The sequence below is a fragment of the Macaca nemestrina genome, chromosome 14 (genome assembly GCF_043159975.1).
Source record: "Macaca nemestrina isolate mMacNem1 chromosome 14, mMacNem.hap1, whole genome shotgun sequence".
Lineage (NCBI taxonomy): Eukaryota > Metazoa > Chordata > Mammalia > Primates > Cercopithecidae > Macaca > Macaca nemestrina.
Genome location: NC_092138.1, coordinates 5,971,805 through 5,993,165, shown reverse-complemented (window position 1 = coordinate 5,993,165; position 21,361 = coordinate 5,971,805). Strand labels below are relative to the sequence as shown.

At 39.5% G+C, this 21,361-nt stretch overlaps 2 protein-coding genes and 1 non-coding gene across 10 annotated transcripts in view; all 3 read right to left on the bottom strand.

Annotated features, from left to right (window-relative positions):
• The window catches only part of IARS1 (isoleucyl-tRNA synthetase 1), a 74,959-nt gene extending 61,002 nt beyond the window's left edge, over window positions 1-13,957 (bottom strand). Inside the window, exons 1-7 of one of the 2 annotated variants that reach the window (XM_011771201.2) lie at window positions 13,836-13,957; window positions 9,326-9,451; window positions 8,166-8,322; window positions 7,834-7,953; window positions 6,585-6,667; window positions 5,764-5,881; window positions 725-872 (exon numbers count right to left, since the gene is read on the bottom strand). In XM_011771201.2, coding sequence (XP_011769503.2) covers window positions 725-872; window positions 5,764-5,881; window positions 6,585-6,667; window positions 7,834-7,953; window positions 8,166-8,322; window positions 9,326-9,444 — 745 coding nt within the window. In that variant the 5' untranslated portion in view covers window positions 9,445-9,451; window positions 13,836-13,957. Of the gene's footprint in view, window positions 1-724; window positions 873-5,763; window positions 5,882-6,584; window positions 6,668-7,833; window positions 7,954-8,165; window positions 8,323-9,325; window positions 9,452-13,797 lie in introns of both variants that reach the window. The other variant, XM_011771202.2, reaches the window with a different exon arrangement.
• On the bottom strand, window positions 12,719-12,851 carry LOC112423026 (small nucleolar RNA SNORA84). Its single transcript, XR_003013472.1, has one exon. It is a non-coding gene; the product is annotated as a small nucleolar RNA SNORA84 (small nucleolar RNA).
• Window positions 13,958-17,671: 3,714 nt separating the features above from the next.
• The window catches only part of LOC105498858 (nucleolar protein 8), a 44,832-nt gene continuing 41,142 nt past the window's right edge, over window positions 17,672-21,361 (bottom strand). For 6 of the 7 annotated variants that reach the window (XM_011771215.3, XM_011771217.3, XM_024786735.2 and 3 more), the window contains 4 exons: window positions 20,088-20,214; window positions 19,075-19,145; window positions 18,446-18,528; window positions 17,672-18,070 (listed from right to left, as the gene is read on the bottom strand). In XM_011771215.3, the coding sequence (XP_011769517.2) occupies window positions 18,020-18,070; window positions 18,446-18,528; window positions 19,075-19,145; window positions 20,088-20,214 (332 nt within the window). In that variant the 3' untranslated portion in view covers window positions 17,672-18,019. The remainder of the gene's footprint in view (window positions 18,071-18,445; window positions 18,529-19,074; window positions 19,146-20,087; window positions 20,215-21,361) is intronic. The other variant, XM_011771218.3, reaches the window with a different exon arrangement.

Sequence of the window (21,361 nt, the reverse complement as noted above, 5' to 3'; positions counted from 1 at the left end):
CCTATTTGGTTTATTCATTTATCCAATGAGAGACACTTGGGTTGCTTCTATCTTTTGACTATCGAGAATAATGCTACTTTGAACATGGGTGTCCAAGTAACTGTTCAAGACTCCTTTCAATTCTTTGGGGAAAACACCCAGAAGTGAAATTGCTGGGCCACAGTGTTAATTCCATTCAGCTTTCTGAAGAAATGTTACTGTTTTCCACAGCAGCTGCACCATACCCTTTTTCCTGACAATGAGTTTTTCTTTTTCTTTTACCGCCACAAAACTATCCAAACCTGAAGGTATATTTGTTCACAAAGTACCAAACTTCTTTTTAAATCTTGGAAAGGCCCTTGTTGAGACTGGTAACTCTCTACCAGGGGACATTTGAAAGGCAGAAAGTTCTCAAGTTCTGGTACCAATTACTAGTAACGACGTGATGCCACATCGCTGAATCTTAGATTCTTCATCTGTCACAGGGGCATGGTGTGGAAAAACATACTATAAACGGGAAATCATAAGAAAATTTTATGTTCTACTTTTTACATCTCTGTATTATTTTGATTGTTGTGTTAGTTCTCAATTAGAAGTGAAAACAAATGTTTGAGGTTATTTTTCTAACTAAGTCAGCTTCTTTTCAAATAATTCTATTCTTCATGCAAAAAGAAAGCTTTCACATTTTCCAAAATATAAAATTATCTTATCCATACTAATCATAAGTAACCAGTCTCCCACTTACCTTTAATCTTCACATATTGCATTTCTGGATTGACACAGACAGCAAGGTTACTAGGTAGAGTCCAGGGAGTGGTTGTCCAAGCAACTAAAGATACAGTTTCATCTTCTTCCAAAGGGAACGTTACAAATACTGAAGGATCTTGAACATCCTAAAATAAATTGAGGTAAAGTATTGTTTTACAAATCCACAATAACAGACACCTAAGAAAAAGGAACTGATCCTAAAGAGGAATAAAATAAACACATGATTCTTGTGCCTCAGCCTCTCGAGTAGCTGGGATTACAGGTGCGTGTCACCACATGTGGTTAATTTTTCTATTTTTAGTAGAGATGGGGTTACCCCATATTGGTCAGGCTGATCTCAAACTCCTGACCTCAGGTGATTCTCCCACCTCAGCCTCCCAAAGTGCTGGGATTACAGGTCTGAGTCACCGGGCCTGGCCTCTGGTAACTTTTTAAAGTAATGTCTAAGGAGGAACATATGATGGAGGTTTCAGTATTATGATTATTTTATAAGTTCATGAAGAGTTAGATCAAAAAGATAACTGTTCTGGAATATGGTTATCTTTATGCCCAAAATACCAAAAAGATCCTACTAAAGCAACACATACATGAAATTGTAATAAACCCATATAAATTCAGCTTATTAAATAAGAACACGATTGTCTCCAACTTTGCGGCAATGTTTCAATACAAAAATATCAAGGATTTAAAAATAAATAGCTCTAAAGTAGAAAAAAAAAAATCAATCCCCAACAAAAACAAACTGCAATTTAAACAAAGTGACACGAGAGCTGTTAGTCACACGTAAAACATCAGACAAACCTGAAATAAGGGACACTACTATTGGCCTGTACGTCCTCAAATATGTCAGTATTATGAAGCATAAAGAGACTAAAGAGTTGTTTAAGATTAAAGAAGGCTGGAGATAAACCACTGCATGAAGCACAGGATGCAGGTCTTTTTTTTTCTTTCTTTCTTTTTAACTACAAAGGACACTGCTAGGATAAGCAGAACCCAATAAGACCTACACATGAGGTAATATAGTATCAGTGTTAATTTTCTAACTCCAGTTATTTCAAACAATGTTATTGGTTTTAGGAAATATGTAGTTTTTAGAGGGAATGGACCATAATTCCCACAACTTACTCTCAAAGGGTACTATGCCCCACTCCCATAAAAAACAGAGAAGAATAAAGCAAATGTGGTAAAAGGTTAACATTTAGGGAATCCAGCTGAAGGATATAAAGAACTCTACTTTTCTGTGAGTTTGAAACTACGTCAAAATTAATTTTTTTTCTTTTCTTTTTTTTTTAGACGGAGTGTCACTCTGTCACCCAGGTTGGAGTGCAGTGACGTGATCTCAGCTCACTGCAACCCCCGCCTCCTGGGTTCAAGCATTCTCCTGCCTCAGCTTCCTGAATAGCTGGGACCACAGGTGCGCACCACCACGCCGAGCTAATTTTGTAAAAAATTAAAATGTTTTAGGCAGGGCACGGTGGCTCATGCCTATAATCCTGGCACTTTGGGAGGCCAAGACAGGAGGATTGCACGAGCTCTGGAGTTTGAGACCAGCTGGGGCAATATAGTACGACCCTGTCTCTACAAAAATAAAAAAAAAATTATCTGAGCGTGGTGATGCACATCTGTGGTCCCAGCTACTCAGGAGGGTGAGGCTGGAGGATCATTTGAACCCAGGAGGTCAAGGCTGCAGTGAGCTGTGTTTGCACCACTGCATTCCAGCCTGGGTGACAGACTGAAATCCCATCTCTAAAAATAAATAAAAGTTTTAAGCCAAAACATATATATACACACACACACACGTATATATACATATACATACACATATATATATTTTTTGAGACAGAGTCTAACTCTGTCACCCAGGCTGGTGGGAAGTAGCACACTTTTGGCTCACTGTAGCCTCAACTTCCTGGGCTCACATCATTCTTACTTCAGCCTCTGGAGTAGTTGGAACTAAAGGTTCATGCCACCACTCACAGCTAATTTTTGTAATTTTAGTAAAGATGGGGTTTTGCCATGTTGCCCAGGCCGTTCTTGAACTCCTGGACTCGAGCAATCCACCCAACTCGGCCTCCAAAAGTGCAGGGATTTCAGGTGTGAGCCACTGTACTTGGCCAAGTCAAAAAAATTTTAAAAACCATTGGTTAACAACCAATACACAGACCACTTAGAACAGAGGTCAGCAATGGCCGGGCGCCGTAGCTCACACCTATAATCCCAGCACTTTGGGAGGCTGAGGTGGGTGGATCAAGAGGTCAGGAGATCGAGACCATCCTGGCTAACACAGCGAAACCCCGTCTCTACTAAAAATACAAAAAATTAGCCAGGCATGATGGTGGGCACCTGTAGTCCCAGCTACTTGGGAGGCTGAGGCAGGAGAATGGCATGAACCCGGGAGGCAGAGCTTACAGTGAGCCGACACCGCGCCACTGCACTCCAGCCTGGGCGACAGAGCGAAACTCCGTCTCAAAAAAAAAAAAGAAAAAAAAGAATAGAGGTCAGCAAACTATGTCCCTCGGGCCAAATCTGGCTCATCACTTGTTTTCATGCAGTGGGTAAGCAAAGAATGGTGACAAAATTGAGAACATTTTGCCTGAAAAGCCTAAAATATTTAATTTGCAGAAGAAAGTTTCCCAACCCTAGTATTAGAACTAAACATAAGTATGCTCTGTGACTCAGCTGGGCTGAGTGACTCACGCCTATAATACCAGCACTTTGGGAGGCCGAGGCAGGTGGATCAACTGAGGTAAGGAGTTCAAGATCAGCCTGGCCAAGATGGAGAAACCGTGTCTCAACTAAAATTACAAAACTTAGCTGCGCGTGCTGGCAGGCACCTATAATCCCAGCTACTCGGGAGGTTGAGGCAGGAGAATTGCTCGAATCTAGGAGGAGGTTACAGTGAGCTGAGATCACACCACCGTACTTCAGCCTGGGCATCAGAGTAAGACTCCATCTCAAAAAAAATAAAAATCAAAACAAACAATACTCTGACTCAATAATTCCACTACTTGTTATATAACCAACGGAAAAGTGTACAAAACCTAAAAAGACAACAGTCACCATGTGTTTAAGTCTTGGTAGATCCTGATTGAAAAAAAAACAAAAAATAAAATATAACCCCTTGGGAAATGATTAAACCATTAGAAATATGAACTGATGATGTTCAGGAATTAAATAATTCAATAATATTAAATTAAAAATATTAAAGGTAGCTGGGTGCAGTGGCTGACACTTACAATCCCAGCACTTTGGGAGGCCAAGGCAGGTGGACTGCTTGAGCCCAAGAATTCAAGACCAGCCCATGCAACATGGTGAAACCGTCTCTACAGAAACACATAAATTAGCTAGGTATGGTGTATGTTCCTGTAGTCCCAGCTACTCAGGGGGCTGAAATGGGAAATCACTCGAGCCCGGGAGGTCAAGGCTCCGGTTGGCCGAGATCACGCCACTGCACTCCAGCCTGGGTGACAAAGTGAGACTCTATCTCAAGAACAACAACAACAACAAAAAGGGAATTGCTAATGACTTTTTAAGGTGTGACAATGAATGCTAATATGGTAATGTTTAAAGAAGATAAAGATTATTTGTGAAAGATCTATATTGGATTATTTCTTGATGAAATAATATATCTGGAATTTGTTTCAAAATTGGGAGGAAAGTGGGAAAGAATATGTGTATGAATGAGGCAAAATTAGCCAGTCATTGGTTGCTGGGGGCCTTAATGGGCCTACAGAAATTAATTATACCATTCTGTCTACTTTTACATGTCCCTGAAACTGCCCACATTCAAGTGTTTTTAAAAAGCAACCAAATAGACTGGGCGCAGTCTCTCACGCCTGTAATCCCAACACTTTGAGGCCAAGGTGGGTGGATCACAAGGTCAGAGTTCAAGACCAGCCTGGCCAAGATGGTGAAACCCTGTCTCTACTAAAAATGCGTGGTGGTGGGCACCTGTACTCCCAGCTACTCCGGAGGCTGAGGCAGAGAACTGCTTGAATCCGGTAGACGGAGGTTGCAGTGAGCCGAGATCACGCCACTGCACTGTAGCCTGAGTGACAGAGCAAGACTCCGTCTCAAAAAAAAAAACTAAATATATATTAAGATTTGACAAAGGTAAGCCTTGGAAACCTTGTGTTTACTGCATTATTCTCTACCCTGTTAAGTGCTTAAAATATTTTACAAAAAAAATACAAACATGAGCACAATCAGAGAGGTAGTAAGGAGATAACAGAAATCATCATACCTGCCTTACAAGGATTTACAAAGATCAAACAGGATATGTGAAAGCATTCTATAAATAAAAAGTGCTTTGAAAGGCAAATTTTACTAATGTAATTTTCAAACCTAGGCCATGAAACAAGAATTCCAAACAAGTCAACATCCTTTAAAAACAGTGGGTCAGATAAACTTTCAAAATGGAAAACAACTCAGTATACACACATGAGAAGAGAAAGTTCACATTTCAGAAGACTCACTAGTATTTAATATCTGTCTAGATACGGTATAACAGTACACCCTGTAAACATCAAACACGTCTCAACACCTCAATCATACCAATAACAACAACTGATTCTATTTCATCAGAAGAAAGATAAATACCATTTGGCATCTCAAATTAATTTTTTTCCAAATACCGTTAACAAATAAATGGTATCATGAGGTTCCAGATAAGGCATAAAATTACCCAGCCTTTAAGAAATGATGACTACAGGGAAGTATGTCAAAGCTGGACTTGTTAACCCAACAGAGAGGAACAAAAATACGGTTAAAACAAGCAAAACCTATCACATTAAGACACATCATAAATCCAATGTGGAAAAAAAATCCCTCATCTTAACAGAGCCTTAGTATACTAACTGGCAATGTTTTCAGCACTCAGTAAGAACTGGCCAAAGTGACTGATGTTGTGGGCAACATTCCACATTGGGTGTACTTGGGAATACCTACTGTGATCATAACTATTCAACTTCCACCTACAGAACTCAATGCTGAATAATGTCTCTACATTTCACGTACCTTGTAATTCTGGTGTGACTCGAAGTTGGACAGTGGAGTGTTACATGCCGTAGAGAAGGGCATGACTTTCACACCTCTATAAACAAGGCCTTTATCATAGAGTTGTTTGAAGACCCACCTGGTAAGAGATGGAGTTTCACAATTACATAACCAAAATTCTATTTCTGAAAAAGCAATCACTTACACCATTTTCTGTTTGGAGTTTCTGTCTGCCAAATAAGTGAAAAAACAATGTCTTCCATTGGGAGACTGGCTGGTAAATTATAACAGATCAATATAGTAAGACATCAGGTAGACATTAAAATGCTAGTATCTACTGATATCAAATGATGTTTAAGACATAATGTTAACTAAGAGAAGCAATTGGCAGGCTGGGCGCAGGGGCTCACGTCTGTAATCCCAGCACTTCGAGAGGCCAGGGTGGATCACCTAGGTCAGAAGTTCGAGACCAGCCTGGCCAACAACGTGAAACCCCATCTCTACTAAAAATACAAAAATTAGCCAAGCATGGTGGTGGGTGCCTGTAATCCCAGCTACTGAGGAGGCTGAAGCAGCAGAATCGCTTGAACCTGACAGGCAGAGGTCACAGTGAGCCAAGACTGCGCCACTGCCCTCCAGCCTGGGTAACTGAGTGAGACTCAGTCTCAAAAAAATAACAAGAAAAGTCCTACATTCAATAACAAACCTGTTCCCAAAGATTTTCAGAGAAATAATGATGGACTCAAAAATAAACTCATTCATGCTAGTGCACTTCTCCAATAATCAATACAACAGAATATTTATAGAATATTTATGATATTTACAATTTTAAATAAACCTACCAGACAGATTCCATGAATTGTGGATACAGAGTTTTGTAGTCATTGTCAAAGTCAATCCATCGGCCAAGTCTGCTAACAGTAGACTTTAAACATTAATATTAGAATAGTATTAGACAATGATATTTATAATTTTACATCAACGTTTGTTTACTTCTATTGTCACCACATATAAAAATTTTGGGAAAATAGAATAATCAATGGTACAAGTAAATCTATATTGCCAACAACATACTATGTAAGGTTAAGAACCAGTTTTCTTGGCATTCATTCTACATGCACAAAATGTTATTTACAAGTATAAATATTCATTTATAAAAGTCTACCAAAACCAACACTTGGCAAATATCACAGGTATAATTATTACTGGCAAAAACCATCCATGGATGTTAAAATTAATAAGTGAATGTATGACAAGAAAAAGAATATTTGGAAAGAACCTCCCCACAATATACTTATTAATTACAAAGGAAAAACTACAACTTTACAAAGCAGAAAGCTGACAGCACCTTAACCAAGTGAACAAAGTTATCACCATCAATGAGACATAACAACAACACATGCCACCTGATACGATGCACTGAGAAGGGCACAGCATCACTTCTGTGGCATTGTCACCAAAAATGCATAACCTAAATCGGGAAACCTCAGACACTGAGGGACATTCTAGAAAATAGCTGCTCTGCAATCTTCAAAAGTGAGAAGGCCATGAAAGACAAAAGACTAAATAAATGTTCCACACTCAAGAAGACTAAAAAGACACGACAACTGAAGGCAGTATGTGATTGGTCAGAAATAAAAATTAATGGGGCAACTGCTTTTGAAAATTCTATTAATAGTATGGTTACTGAAGATGTTAGCAGCTGGGAAAGATGGATGAAGGATATAGGGGAACTCATCATACTACTTTTTCAATTGTTTAGTAAGTCAAATTATTTCAAAATGAAAAGTTAAAAAATTGAAAAAAGTATTTGAGAAAAAAAGAAAAGGCCTATATATCTACATTATACTTATCAGATTTTTCCCTATTGGTGATCATTCAAGAAAGTTAGATCAATTTAGGCACACAGAAGTCAGAAAAGAGATGGTTCAGTCTAAGCTAACAGTTTAAGTAACAGGGTTGAAGATGGAAGCTAATACTTTTTCTACAAAAAATAAATTAATAAAAAAAGCACAAGGGACCACAAACCATTTCAATGCCCATTTAATAACTACATTTTCTGTTCATTCTACTGAAAATAACCCAACATACCCTCCACTCAGCAGAATATCTCATCACAATTGCTCGGCACTGATTGTTATACTCTGTAATCCCCATTTTGGCCACATCCTCTGGTCCTCTGATTCCCAGTGTCTTATCAATTTCATACTCCTGAAAATTTGTGATAAGATTGTTACCACTCTGCCCAATGAAAACAACTGCAACTATGCAACTCTAGAAAACAAAACAAATCAAACTACAAATACTATAGAAATGAAGTAGAAGGTCTGACAGTCAACATTCATCATACTTGAACATTATTACATGAAATCTAATGCTTATTAAAAAATCAGAAAATTATAAAGCTGGATACTCAAACATACCACAGGTAAGCCATGACAATCCCATCCAAATCTTCTGTCAACATGAAACCCACTCTGGTGAGCATATCTTGTAACTATATCTTTAATTGTACCCGCAAGTATATGTCCATAGTGAGGCAGTCCAGTCGCAAAAGGAGGACCATCATAGAAGGTAAATCTAAGAGGTAATAAAAATATATTAAGTCATTTAAAAACAATCAAAATTTAAAGCATTTTTCTATAGATAGTTGTTGTCATAGTGGAGTCTTTAGGAAGGAGAAAAGCAGCAAGGTCAGGATATTGACAGACATAATTGATTTGATATTTACTGGTGGTCCTGCCTTCAGAAAGGCTATAATTGTGGTAAAGCTGCAGAGACCTCCATTTGATTATTCATTTTTCATTTATTAGTTTCATGACATAAGGCAAGTTATTTATCCTGATCTTGAGTTATCTCATCAGTAAAATAGGGGAATAAACCCCTCTCTCATAAAGTTTTTGACCAGAGGAGATATACAATGAAAACAGTGATTAAAGGACTAGTCTCTTTCAGGTGAATGAGGACTACTATAGTAGCCTTCTATGGGGTACTTAGGTATAAGTGCCTATATGAGGGTGGTGATGAAGATAAAGGTGGAAAGAGGGTGACACAGAGGGTGACATAAATTCTACTCAGATGACCTTTTAAAGAAACCAAATTTACCCTAATAACTGAGAACTCATTCATTCAATGTATATCTACTACTGAGTACCCATTATACAGACAGCTGGGGGACTCTGGGAATAGAAAGATTAATGAAGAGTATCTGCTTTAGGCCACGCATGGTGGTTACACTTGTAATTCCAGTACTTTGATAGGCGAAGCAGGTGGATCACTTGACGTCAGGAGTCTGAGACCAGCCTGGGCAACACGGTGAAATCCCGTTTCTACTAAAAATACAAAAATTAGCCAGCGTGGTGGCAGGCGCCTGTAATCCCAGCTGAGGCAGGAGAATCACTTGCATCCGGGAGGTGGATGTAGCAGTGAGCAGAGATTGCGCCACTGCACTCTAGCCTGGGTGACAGAACAAGACTCAATCTCAAAAACAAAACAAAAAAAAGAGAGTATCTGCTTTAATGGAATTCAGTCTAAAAAATGACTATTATTAAGGACTTTCTCTTAACCTAAAAAATTCACATACTTTGGTTTATGTTTTGATTGCTTTAAGCATTCCTGAAAACAATTAAATTCAGTCCAAAACTCCAAGATTTTCTCTTCTTCCGCAGGAAAATTTATGTTTTCTGGAACCTGTTGAACCATTTTGTTGCTGCAAAAGAAATCAAATTTATTAGTGTCAAAAGAGAAATCTAGGAATAACAGAGTACCATATTACTAATGTGGGTGTATATTGATGTACAATTTACATACTGTAATGTACGAAGTGTACAATTCAGTCGCTTTTTAGCACATTTACAAGGTAGTATAACTAGTAATATCTAATTTCAAAACGTTTTCAACCTCCCCTCCCCACCAAAACACCCCAAAACCATTAGCAGTCACTCCCCACTCTTTCTTCTCCATAGCCAGTGGCAACGAATTATCTTCTTTCTGCCCCTGTAGATTTACCTATTCTGGACATTTCATATAAATGTGAAAATTTGTAAGAATCATCTATATGTGGCCTATTGCATCTGGTTTCCGTAATATGTATTCGTACTTCATTACTTTTGAGAGCTGAACAGTATTCCATTTCATGAATATGCCACAGTTTGTTTATCCATTCATCATTTCCTGAATACCTGTATTGTTTCCACTTTTTGATAATTGTGAATAACGCTGCTATGAACATTCATGTATAAAATTTTGTGTGGATCCATGTTTTCATTTCTCTTGTGTTTGTAGCTAGAAGAAGAATTTCTGGGTCACATGATAATTCTGTATTTAACTTTTTGAGATAATGCCAAAATGTTTTCCAAAGTGACTGTACTATTTTACATTCCCTCAGCAGTGAATGAGGATTCTAATTTCTTCAGATCCTACCCAGCACATCTTATTGTCCATCTTTGGATTACAGTCATTCTAGGAGACGTTAAGTAGTATCTCCTGGTTTTGATTTGCATTTCCTTAGGGACTAATGATGCTGAGTGTCTTTCCATGTGCTTATGGGCCATTTGTGTATCCACTTTGGACACATACTTATTTATCCTCTGCCAATTTTCTAACTGGGCTCTTTTTGTGGTTGGGTTTTAAGGGTTATTTATATACTCTGGATATAAATCCTTTATCAGATACATGATTTATAAAAAGTTGTCTCCTGCTCTGTGGGCCATCTTTTTATTTTCCTGATGGCATTTTCTGAAGCACAAAGATTTTTAATTTTAACGATGCCCAATTCGTCTATTTTTAGTTTTGCTGCTTGAGCTTTTGGTGTCATCTAATAAACCATTACCTAAACAAGGTTACAGATTTTTTGCTTACATTTAGGCCACAAATCATTTTGAGTTATCTTTGTATATGGTGTGAGGGAGGGGTACACAGTATTATTTAATATTCAGTAATGGTAGACAATGTTTCCAAAAGTAAGCAAGAAAATCTCGGCAATTCTATCTGATGGTGCAAAAAACTCATTGATAATCTGAAGAAAAATATCTCAAAGTAACTAAGAATTTTCTTACCTACACTCACATGACAGAAATCAGTTCTCTTGAAGTAACTTCATATTCTCTTTGAGGAAAACTGGTAAAACTTTAAAAATCTTAAAGCTAAAAAGATGAGAATCTCACATTCGAATATAGATTTCAGTTTTTTATTTTACCCTTTTTTATTGCTTACTCATGATTTTTATGAAGGATGAGTCCTATACCTTTCTGGTTTAGTCCCGTGAGAAAAATCTTAAAGTGTCTTTTAAAATGTTTTGCTAATAACCTCATGCAGAGACACTTGATCAATCTGCGACTTAAGTATCTAGTGAGCCACCCTTGAGACTTTTCCTTCTCAAAGTCTATTTACATTTACTTAACAATTCTAACAAGGTGGGTGACAAGCTTTCCAAGTCAATATCAGATTAGAGTGGGATAGAATTGCTAATAAGAGAACAAACAGAGAAGATAAAAAATCTTAAGTACTCAAGAACCGCAACAGTCCAGGGTAATAAACTCTACAGGAAAAGACACACTACTACATACCTCAAACAGTTTTGAAAGCATCAAAACATCATAGTCTAAGCAAGTTATTGATTCAAGTTATCACACACAAAAAAAAGTCTGTGAAAGTAGTATCTTGGCCGGGCGCGGTGGCTCAAGCCTGTAATCCCAGCACTTTGGGAGGCCGAGACGGGCGGATCACGAGATCAAGAGATCGAGACCATCCTGGCTAACATGGTGAAACCCCGTCTTTACTAAAAAAATACAAAAAACTAGGCGGGCGCCTGTAGTCCCAGCTACTCCAGAGGCTGAGGCAGCCTAAACCCGGGAGGCAGAGCTTGCAGTGAGCTGAGATCCGACCACTGCACTCCAGCCCAGGCGACAGAGCGAGTCTCCGTCTCAAAAAAAAAAAAAAAAGAAAGTAGTATCTTTCATTTTCTTTTACCCTCATTAATTTTTCAGATGTGTGAGTGCCTCTAAGTTTAAGAAAAAACGGGACAAGAACAGTTGGGCTGTTTAACTAACTGAAATAGCTATTTCCGATCACAGTACACCATTAAAAGGTATTAAATGGAAGTTGTAAGGCATTTTAGATCTTCAACTCTTACTATAACCTCTAGCCTTTCAAGGACCAAAGTAAGTGTTTGTGCATTTACTGATTTATTTAGGTTCACTGGGTACCTTATCAGAGGCCAACTCAGACTTATGGGATTGTTATCTGAAGACTAACAGACTTTGAGATACCAACACATTCTAATCTCTTCAAGGCTGGTCCTACTATGGCCCACATCTATGGGAGCTTATTAGAGATGCAGACTTACCAGCCTCACCTCACACCTAGGAGTCAGAATCTGCATTTTAACAAGATCCTGAGGGGATGAGCATTCACATCACAGTCTGAACAACACCACTCTTGCACTGTTCTGACAATTATTCAGGAATATCTATCTGATTTTTTGTTTTTGAGAAAATAAGATTTAAGCTTTCTGAGAAAAGGACCATTACTTTTTTTTTTTTTTTTTTTGAGACAGTGTCTCACTCTGTCACCCAGGCTGGAGTGTAGTGGCACAAACACGGCTCACTGCAGCCTTGACCTCCCTGAGTTCAGGTGATCCTCCCAGCTTAGCCTCCCAAGTAGCTAGGACTACAGTTATGCATCACCATCACCACACTCAGCTTTTTTTTTTTTTTCTTTTTTGGAGAGGGATGGTTTGTAGAGACAGGGTTTTGCCATGTTGCCCCAGCTGGTCTTCAACTCCTGGGCTGGGATCCTCTTGTGCCGGCCTCCCAAAGGGCTGGCATTACAGGCGTGAGCCACTAGGCCTGGCCAGCTCACTCAGCTTTTACTGTGTTTTTTAGGGAGTCTCTACTTTCCTCAAAGATTAAGAATCACTGCACTATTATGCCAAGCATAAAGACTCAGTATAACAGTATTGTCTATTCAGGAAGAACCATGTACCAGTGACCGGGCTATGGCGGCTGCTGAGGAGAAGCAGCCTCCATGCATAAATCACAGGATTGCTATGGCCCATCGAATCCACTGGAGAGCTGTATATGCACAACAGCATCCAGCAACCACAGGGCAGGGGACAGGGCATGTTAACCTTGCACAACAACCTTCTTGTGCAGAGGGACGCCATCCTCTTTGCTTCCCTCTTATTATAATCCAGGCCCTTCACTCTTTCCCTCTCCACAACTCCTTCAGGTCATCTTAACCTCAACTTCCTGTTCAGCAATTTCGAGACCACCTTCCTTGATATTCACTACATACTATTCACATTAATTCATATTATTTTGCCTCAATATATTTTGGAAACACACACTAAAACCATGATAATTCTTTCCACAATTGCTTCCCTTTTTAACTCTACCGTATTAGCGTTTCCAGTACTCTTCCCATTACCTAGGCATAACATTTTTGAGTCACCCCGACACTGCTCAGAAGATACACACATCCAAGTAATCATCAAGTCATGTGGATCCTACCTATAAGTCTATTTCTGTTGCCCCTTTTCATTCTCCTCTAAATCAATTTCTGCTTCCCCTTTTATTCTCAGGTCTTCATAATCTATTAAGTCAAATGTAACCTGAAGGTGGGACCGTCTCAAACGTTTCTTCAATTTAGTTATATCCTATTAACATAGACTCCACAGGTATACTCACGCAAATGTACAAAACATGTATACAACGACATTCACCGAATAATTGTTTCTGCAGGCAAATAACTGAAAACAATTTAAATAGGGTGACTGAAGTAAATTACGGTACATCAAACTCAGCCATTAAAGGTAATAAATTAGGACATATAAAAAAAGTACTGCCTATACATAAAGTCACAGCTATACCAATTTATACTATGTATATCATTCTCAAAAGATTTTACTCATTTCAAACACCACTCATTCAAAAAGGCGACCATAAATTCCTAAGGCTGGAAACGAACGAATGGCAAGCCCCGAAGAAACACGTTCTTTTAAAAATTAAATCTTGTGCTACTGTTTCGGGGCTGTAACGCGTGCGTGACCCTCACCTTTGAGGGCCGGATCCTGCAGGGAAGAAAAAGCGTACCTGAGGGGCCCCCCGTGCCTGGACGGCCCCAGAGGCCAGCAAGCCTGGAAGAAATTCTCCCAGCGTCCAAGCTGCGACCCGGCGCGTGGAGGTGATGCAACGCGCTGAAAATGCGGGATCCAGGGAAGGCGGCCAGCTTCGCACCGGCCAATCAGTGCGCGCTGCCTGACACCTGCCAACAAGCCAGGCGCCGATTGGTCACGGCGGACATGATTACGCCCACTCGTCCGTCTGGTGCGACGGTGGTGCTTGCTGGCTTTGCGGCTCCGCCTGGAAAACGAACCGGCGCTGAGTGCGGAGCTGTGCGTGCGGGTGGTGTCCGTTCCGGTAGTGTAGACCGAGGTCGCCCTCGGGTTGTGGACAAGTCTGTGTAGGTGAAGGCCCACTGGGAAGGGGCGCCGAGGTCGGGGCTTCATCTTGTTTGCGTTTGTATTTATCTGACTGGACACTTCGTACCTAAAATTCATATCGACAAACAGCAATTTCCGGAGAGATGGCTTTAATAATTATACTTTTGGGCCCTGAGCCGCTGACCCCAAAGGTGCTTCTCCTATCATAAATGGCTACGTGAAACGATAATAACAAAAGGGAAGGAAGGGCCTGACAACCAGGTTTAAAAGTTTTCTTGTATTTTACTTAAAATGTTTCCGGTAATGAAAACATTGCAGAAACAATTTTTTTAAGAAGCGGTCTCATTCTGTCGCCCAGGCGGAGTGCAGTGGCACGGTCATGGCTCACTGCAGCCTCGACTTCCCCGGGTCAGATGATCCTCGCCTCTCATCCCTGGCCAAGTAGCTGGGACTACAGGCTAGCGCCACCACGCCCGACTAATTTTTGTATTTTCTTTAGCAACGGGGTCTTGCTGTGTTGCCTAGGCTGCTCTCAAACTTGTGGGCTCAAGCGATCTGCCTGCCTCAGCCTCCCTAAGTGTTGGGATTACAGGCATGAGCCACTGCACCCGGCCTGCATACTTATTTTCATTGCTATGAGTCTGCTTGGTACCTTAATGATCTGCTGGTTAAAATCTGGAGCCTTGCAAAGGGCAGTAGGCCTTGGGCTTTGGCCCCAGAGCCTCTAAAGGAAATTCTGGATCTTGCCAATCAATATAGTAGTTCAATTACTGCTTATTGTATCCATTAGAGGGATATGAAAAATTGATCTGGCCTAGAATAGGTAGAATGCAGTATCTTATTAAGTTTAGGAACATTTTGATAGTCTGTTTAGCATATATTCTACTTTACTTACCATCTTGGCCCTGTGTGAAGGATTAAAGTGGTTTCACGTCCTCCATCACGGGTAACTCAATGTTCCATGACTATACTCACATAACGTACATAATTTAGTAGCTGCAAATCTTGTTAATTAACTGAAAGTACTTGGAATGTGTTTGAAGTTTTCACATTCCTGCCACCTTGTTTGGTTCAATTTTGTCACCTATCCAGAGAGCCCAGATTAGAGCCAGACAGAGGGCTCTTGGACAAATGTGAGGTAGGCCAAGTCTAATTATTTAAAAATTTGATTGAAGAAACATTTATATTAATAGTACTATTGTGTTGGAAATAATGCTCAAAATCCTAAGGAAATTGAACATTCGAAAAGGATTTTCAGCGAAGCAATTTACTTCTGTGCAGAGGGGTGCTTATTCTTGGCCAGTCACCATGAGAGCACACCAGAACAAAGGGGCACGAGAGCCTTTCTCCCTGACGCAAACCCTGCCCCTGTACCTTTTCTCCATTGGCTGGAGTTGGGCCTCACAATCTAAACTAACCCTGCTTGGTTAAACATTTAACTTTCTTTAGATAAGGTGGGCACGTAAGAGACGGGAAAGGGGGAAGGGGTGTGTAGTGAGCTAGAGAGCTGGTCTCTCCAGATAAGGAAAGCAATGTGAGCTGGTACTGATAACACCTGGCACTGTGGCCTGTCTGGGCATGTAACAAAGGCAGAAAGGAAGGAAAAAGGGAGGAGGGAGGTACTATGAATTAAAGAATAAAGGATTGATCAGGCTATTTGAAGAGAAACCTCATCATGTCCCACAGTTGGAAGGTATGGGAAGACTAAATCTAGAAAAAGTTAAGCAAATGAAAAAATTCCAGCCAAAAAGTTAACTGTAGTCAAAATATATTACTTGGACTGAAGAGGAGAATAATTTTTTCACGTCTTCAGAATATGTAGTGTCTGGTAGTGAAAAATCAAGAAATCAGAGCATAAGCATGTTAGGTAGAAACATGGAGATAAATACTAGAGCAATTAAATTGCTGAAGGTGATTTTATCTGGGGAGCAGGAACTGGGGGTGGGAAAGGCTAGTTGATGTTACTTGTCTGCTTGTGAAGCATGTGCCGGATTTAAATTATGGCCACACATTCTGACACTCCTCCCACTGAGAAGTGAGGATCTGTGTCCCCTCCCTTTCAGTCTGGTTGGGTGTGTGTGTCAGTTTAAACCTATAGAATCAGTGAGGTGACTCTGAGCCAGTTTTTGAGCCAAGCCTTAAGAGACTGGCAGCATCTGCTTCCTGCCTCTGAGAATACTTGCTCCTAGAGCTTTGTTGCCATGCTGTAAGGAAGCCCATGAACAGGGACTGAGTGGGCCATATTAGAAGCAGATCCTGTAGCCCTGGCTGAACCACCCCAATGAAAGCACACAGAGCACAGATCAGCAGTCCTAATGAGTTTTGACCAAATTGCAGTATTTGTGAGTAAATGACTGTTACTGAGATGATTTCCTATGCAGCAGTAGAAAATAAGGTATAAACTGTGATCTACATCAAGAGAAGGTAGAACGTGTGAATTATTTATCCTGCTGTGTAGTTGTCCCCACTCTCCTTGAAGTCTGAAGTTTTGGAAACCTAGGAATCCAGAATGACTCTTCAAGTTATTTAGTTCCTTGGACCCTTATTTAAAACACATACCGAGCATAAGCACTGGGGACATAATGGTTAACACACCAGATGAAATCCCAATAGTTAAAGAGTTTATATTCAGCATAGGTAAATCAATAAATACTAATTTTAGGTACACACATCATGGCTCAATGATAGGCCCTCGGAATTGTCTATGTAATACTATTTTTTTTTTTCCTTAAATGGAGTCTCACACTGTCACCCAGGCTGGTGTGTAGTGGCGTGATCTCGGCACTGCAACCTCTGCCTCCTGGGTTCAAGTGATCTCCTATGTCAGCCTCCTGAGTAGCTGGCATTACAGGTGTGAGCCACCACACCCAGCTAATTTTTGTATTTTTAGTAGAGACGAGGTTTCGCCATGTTGTCCAGGCTGGTCTTGAACTCCTGACCTCAGGTGATCTGCCCACCTCGGCCTCCCAAAGTACTAAGATTAGAGGTTTGAGCCACTGTGCTGGGCCTATAGAATACTATTTCACACAGAGCCCACTTTGATAGGAGGCATGTCTTAAAATCTAGGCAGGTTGGTTTATTTAATGTAATATTAAATCTGTTTCCCTATTTGGGCTCAGGGTCCTGACTCCTAATTGTGACTACCTATCTTTCAGACACTTGGTATTTTTCATAAGCTTTTGGCTAATTAGAATTTTGGGATTGGCCTGCATCTAGATATTGTTCCCTAATTCCTAGAGGCCAATGACAAGATAACTCTGTATTTGGCTTCCTCTCCTGGTCCTCACAGAACTCTTATATGATATTGGTCTGCAATGTCCTATATTTCAGTTAGCTATTCACCAAAACGCAAGTATAAAACTCAACGTTGACTTGTAATTCATCATTCGGCTTAAACAAAAATGACAAAATGGAAGGTGTATTTGACATAATCAGAAATAAACATTTCAAATAGCCTATAATTCACACAAAGCTTAGGCTGGAAAATACAAGTACTTTGACCCATTTATTAAAAAAGGCTTCATGTAAACCTTGCATGAGAAGATGTCCATTAGTTACTCAGGATAGAGGGCAGAGATTATATACAAAAAGTATTTTCGAGGACTATCTTGTGCTTCCTTTTTTAAGAAGTGGAATTTAATTTTCTGAAGTAACTAGGAAGAAATGCAGAGGAGTTCCATAGAAAAAGATGGCAACCAGAATGATATTCCATCAGCCAGATTTTTAAAATTCCTTCACTCTGAAATTTCTTCTTTGTCAGCTAAAACTATTTTCTGAGTCAGTTTCCTTAGGTAAGCCTTGTTCACATTCAGTATCAAAACCAACTGACATTTATTATTTTGGTTTCATTTTCCTTTTTGCATCTTTATGTTTCTTCCGACAATCCTAGGGGGAAAAAAAGGCTTTGTTAATAATAAACAAATTGTTTTTAAGATGTTCAGTAGATAGCAGTAAAACTTAGGTTATTCTCACTGTCAGGGCTGTGGAAACCTATTTTGAAAGTGCTGTTTTGAAATCAACAGGGCATATTGGCATTTTTGGCATTAAGTGTTTATAATGGGAACTACAATTCAGTCTTGAAAAATCTGATGCTTTCCTGTTACTTAATAGACTTGGCTGGACTCTGGGACCAGTCACTCAATTGAGCCAGTCTGCGGTCTCCTCACCTATACCATTCATGAGTTCCCTTTCAGCACTGTAATTCTAGATAGACAACAACATGTCTATTTTAGGAAATAACATGGAGAAACAATCACTCACCATACGCAGGTTGTTTGTTCTGGCCTCCCAAGAGTTCCTGCTAATATTACTTCCTACTCCTCTCCAGAATAAGTCAGAACCTACTAGGGGAAAAACAAGAAAGATGAGGCAGCAAACTACTACTAAAATGGGTAATATTCTAAGTGTTGGCATTATCAAGGTCTCCAGTTCTAGTTAAGATCATTCTTTTCCCTCAGTTTCTACTTATTTTTAAAAATTAGTATTCTTTCTTTCCAAATGAAAAATATAGTATTGCTTTTACTGTTTATATATATCATTTACTATTATGAAACTTTGTTTATGCTAGGCTTTAAGAAATGAGTTCACCAACACCCTGAGTTTTCACATGGACTTTTATGGTACTAAAAACTTAGGGGTTTTGTATGCCTAACATCTAAGGAAGCCCCTGGAACAAAACAAGCCTTTGCTGATGAGAATGAGTGGGCAAAGAAAGTGGTGAGTGGGGAGTTCTCAGTCCTTGACAGCTTTACAAGTTAACATTCATCAGTGTGAACAAACGGGGTTAAACCACATGACACTACCAATGGTCAAAATTCCTGGATGTGAATTATTGTAGCTGTACTATTACCTGTTCCATGTACGTGATTTGATGAAAAAAATGGACTGACCTTGAAGTCTTTCATCATTCTTAGAGAAAAAGAAAAATCTAGTGGTCTCTTTCTCAAGTAATGGTGCTTCTCTGAAAAGAAAGAGGACAAAGGGAGAGAGGGAGAGAAAAACAGATAGGTATTGGTTGGTTTAATTTCAATATTTAAGAATATATTCAAAACATAAATACACTATTTCTTAAGTATATCTTTTATTTTTTTTCTTTTCCCTCTAGAATCCAGGGGAGCAGTACTCTTAAATATATCTGCTTTGTATTTTGCACATTTTGCCCTGAGTTAAAATAACCCTCCCTCTAACGTTCTTCTATCTGAAGCTTTGATAATGAAGACTTGTTTAAGTAGAACCTCTATCCTTCCTGTGTTGGTTGCTGATACTCTCACTCCCGTCACTGCTACCCCAGTTGCCAGTGCCTCCTATGGGTAGGCATCCAGTCAACTGCAGCATCCTGTTTCCAGACCAGTGACTTTACTGTCAGGCTACCTTCCCTTTTCTGTGCACATCCTATCTTCCCCTTAGTGCTATCCAAATCTCATGGAAAAGGAAACACACTCTCCATTACAAAAAGGCTAGAGAACACTCTGACACTGAGATGGCCAGGCGCAGTGGCTCATGCCTGTAATCCTAGCACTTTGGGAGGCTGAGGCGGGCGGATTACTTGAGGTCAGGAGTTCAGATCCAGCCTGGCCAACATAGTGAAACCTCGTCTCTACTAAAAATACAAAAATTAGCCGGGTGTGGTGGCGTGTGCCTGTAATCCCAGCTACTTCGGAGGCTGAGACAGGAGAATTGCTTGAATCTAGGAGGTGGAGGTTGCAGTGAGCTGAGATCATGCCATTGCACTCCAACCTGGGTAACAGAGCGAGACTCCATTTCAAAAAAAAAAAAAAAAAAAAAAAAAGCGGAGATAAGACAATTTAGTTGTCATGTGAGCAGAAGCTAAAATATTTCTAAACATGTCTAATTCAGATTTTACAAATTATGAACTATGCCTGCAAAGAAACAAATTGCTTACCCAGGACTGGACTTTCTGTGATCTGTTTCTTCAGTAACATCTTCCTCTTCTGAACTGCTGTCTTGGAAACGAGGGTCTTCCTGCCAGACAATCTTTCCAGGTTTCACTGTTTCGACTCTGTAGGTCTCTATATCATTATGACAACAAAAGATGGTGGGATTGTAACTCCACAGCCAAGTATTTCTGAACACATTCATTTGATTACTTTTACCATGTAGACATATCTAAAGTTCCAGTATGTTAATCATTAATTTAAAATCGTATCAAAAAATAGGTAGTATCATCTTCTTAGATTTTTCAAATATTTTCAGAAGCTACTATGATAATTTTGGCATCGCTAGAATGATCTGATAAGGACAGCAGTAATATAAAAAAGTATAAAAACTAAAGGTTTACAAATGAGCTATATAATTTTTTAAAATGACACCTAAAATAACCATGGCATCTGTGCTAGCATGAGAAACCTAAAATATAACATGATACAGGGAAATCAGGTTTCCCTCTTGTCTATAAATGAGAAAAGGAATATGTCTTTACATTTTCAGTACCCAAAACTTTTTGCTAGAACTGCTGAAAAAACTACTGCTATAAGATCAAGACAATCACCTCGCAAGTCTTCAAAATTTCCCAGGTACTTAAAAAACATCTTTCAAGTTGCTGGTGTCTTTAGGACTCATTTCAAGGTCAATTTCTCACGTTTTGCTCTCAAAGTTAGAAAAATTATAGTTACTATTTATATCATGCCAACTCTACTCAACAGTTTAAACAAGAAAATGAAGTCTTATTTGCAATAATTTTTGAACAACTACTAGATTGTCATACTTCCTTTTAAAGTACCACAGAGTTGGTACTATCTGCTAGTGAACCGAGATCGCACCACTGCACTCCAGCCTGGGTGACAGAGACTCCGTCTCAAAAAAAAAAAAATTGTTATCTACCAAACACATGTATGGTATTTTAACTGCTGATCTTTAAAGTAGAATCATTGTAGTTAGGTATGTGTGTATTCTGTATACGTATTGCTTGCTGTTACGGTGAACTGCCAGAAAGCTTGAACCCTGGGTGAGGAATAGCTCAGGTGTTTTTTAACCTGTGGCCCATGTTGGCCTTTAGAGGTAAACCTCTAGAAATGAAATGCAAAACTGTATGTACTAGTGTTTATTCTTCTCTCTAGGTTCTGGCAAATCTTCAGGGATAAACTGTGCAATAACTGGCATATTGATGATATGGCATATTTGTATAAAACCAAGGTTACTTTTATCTTATATGTAACA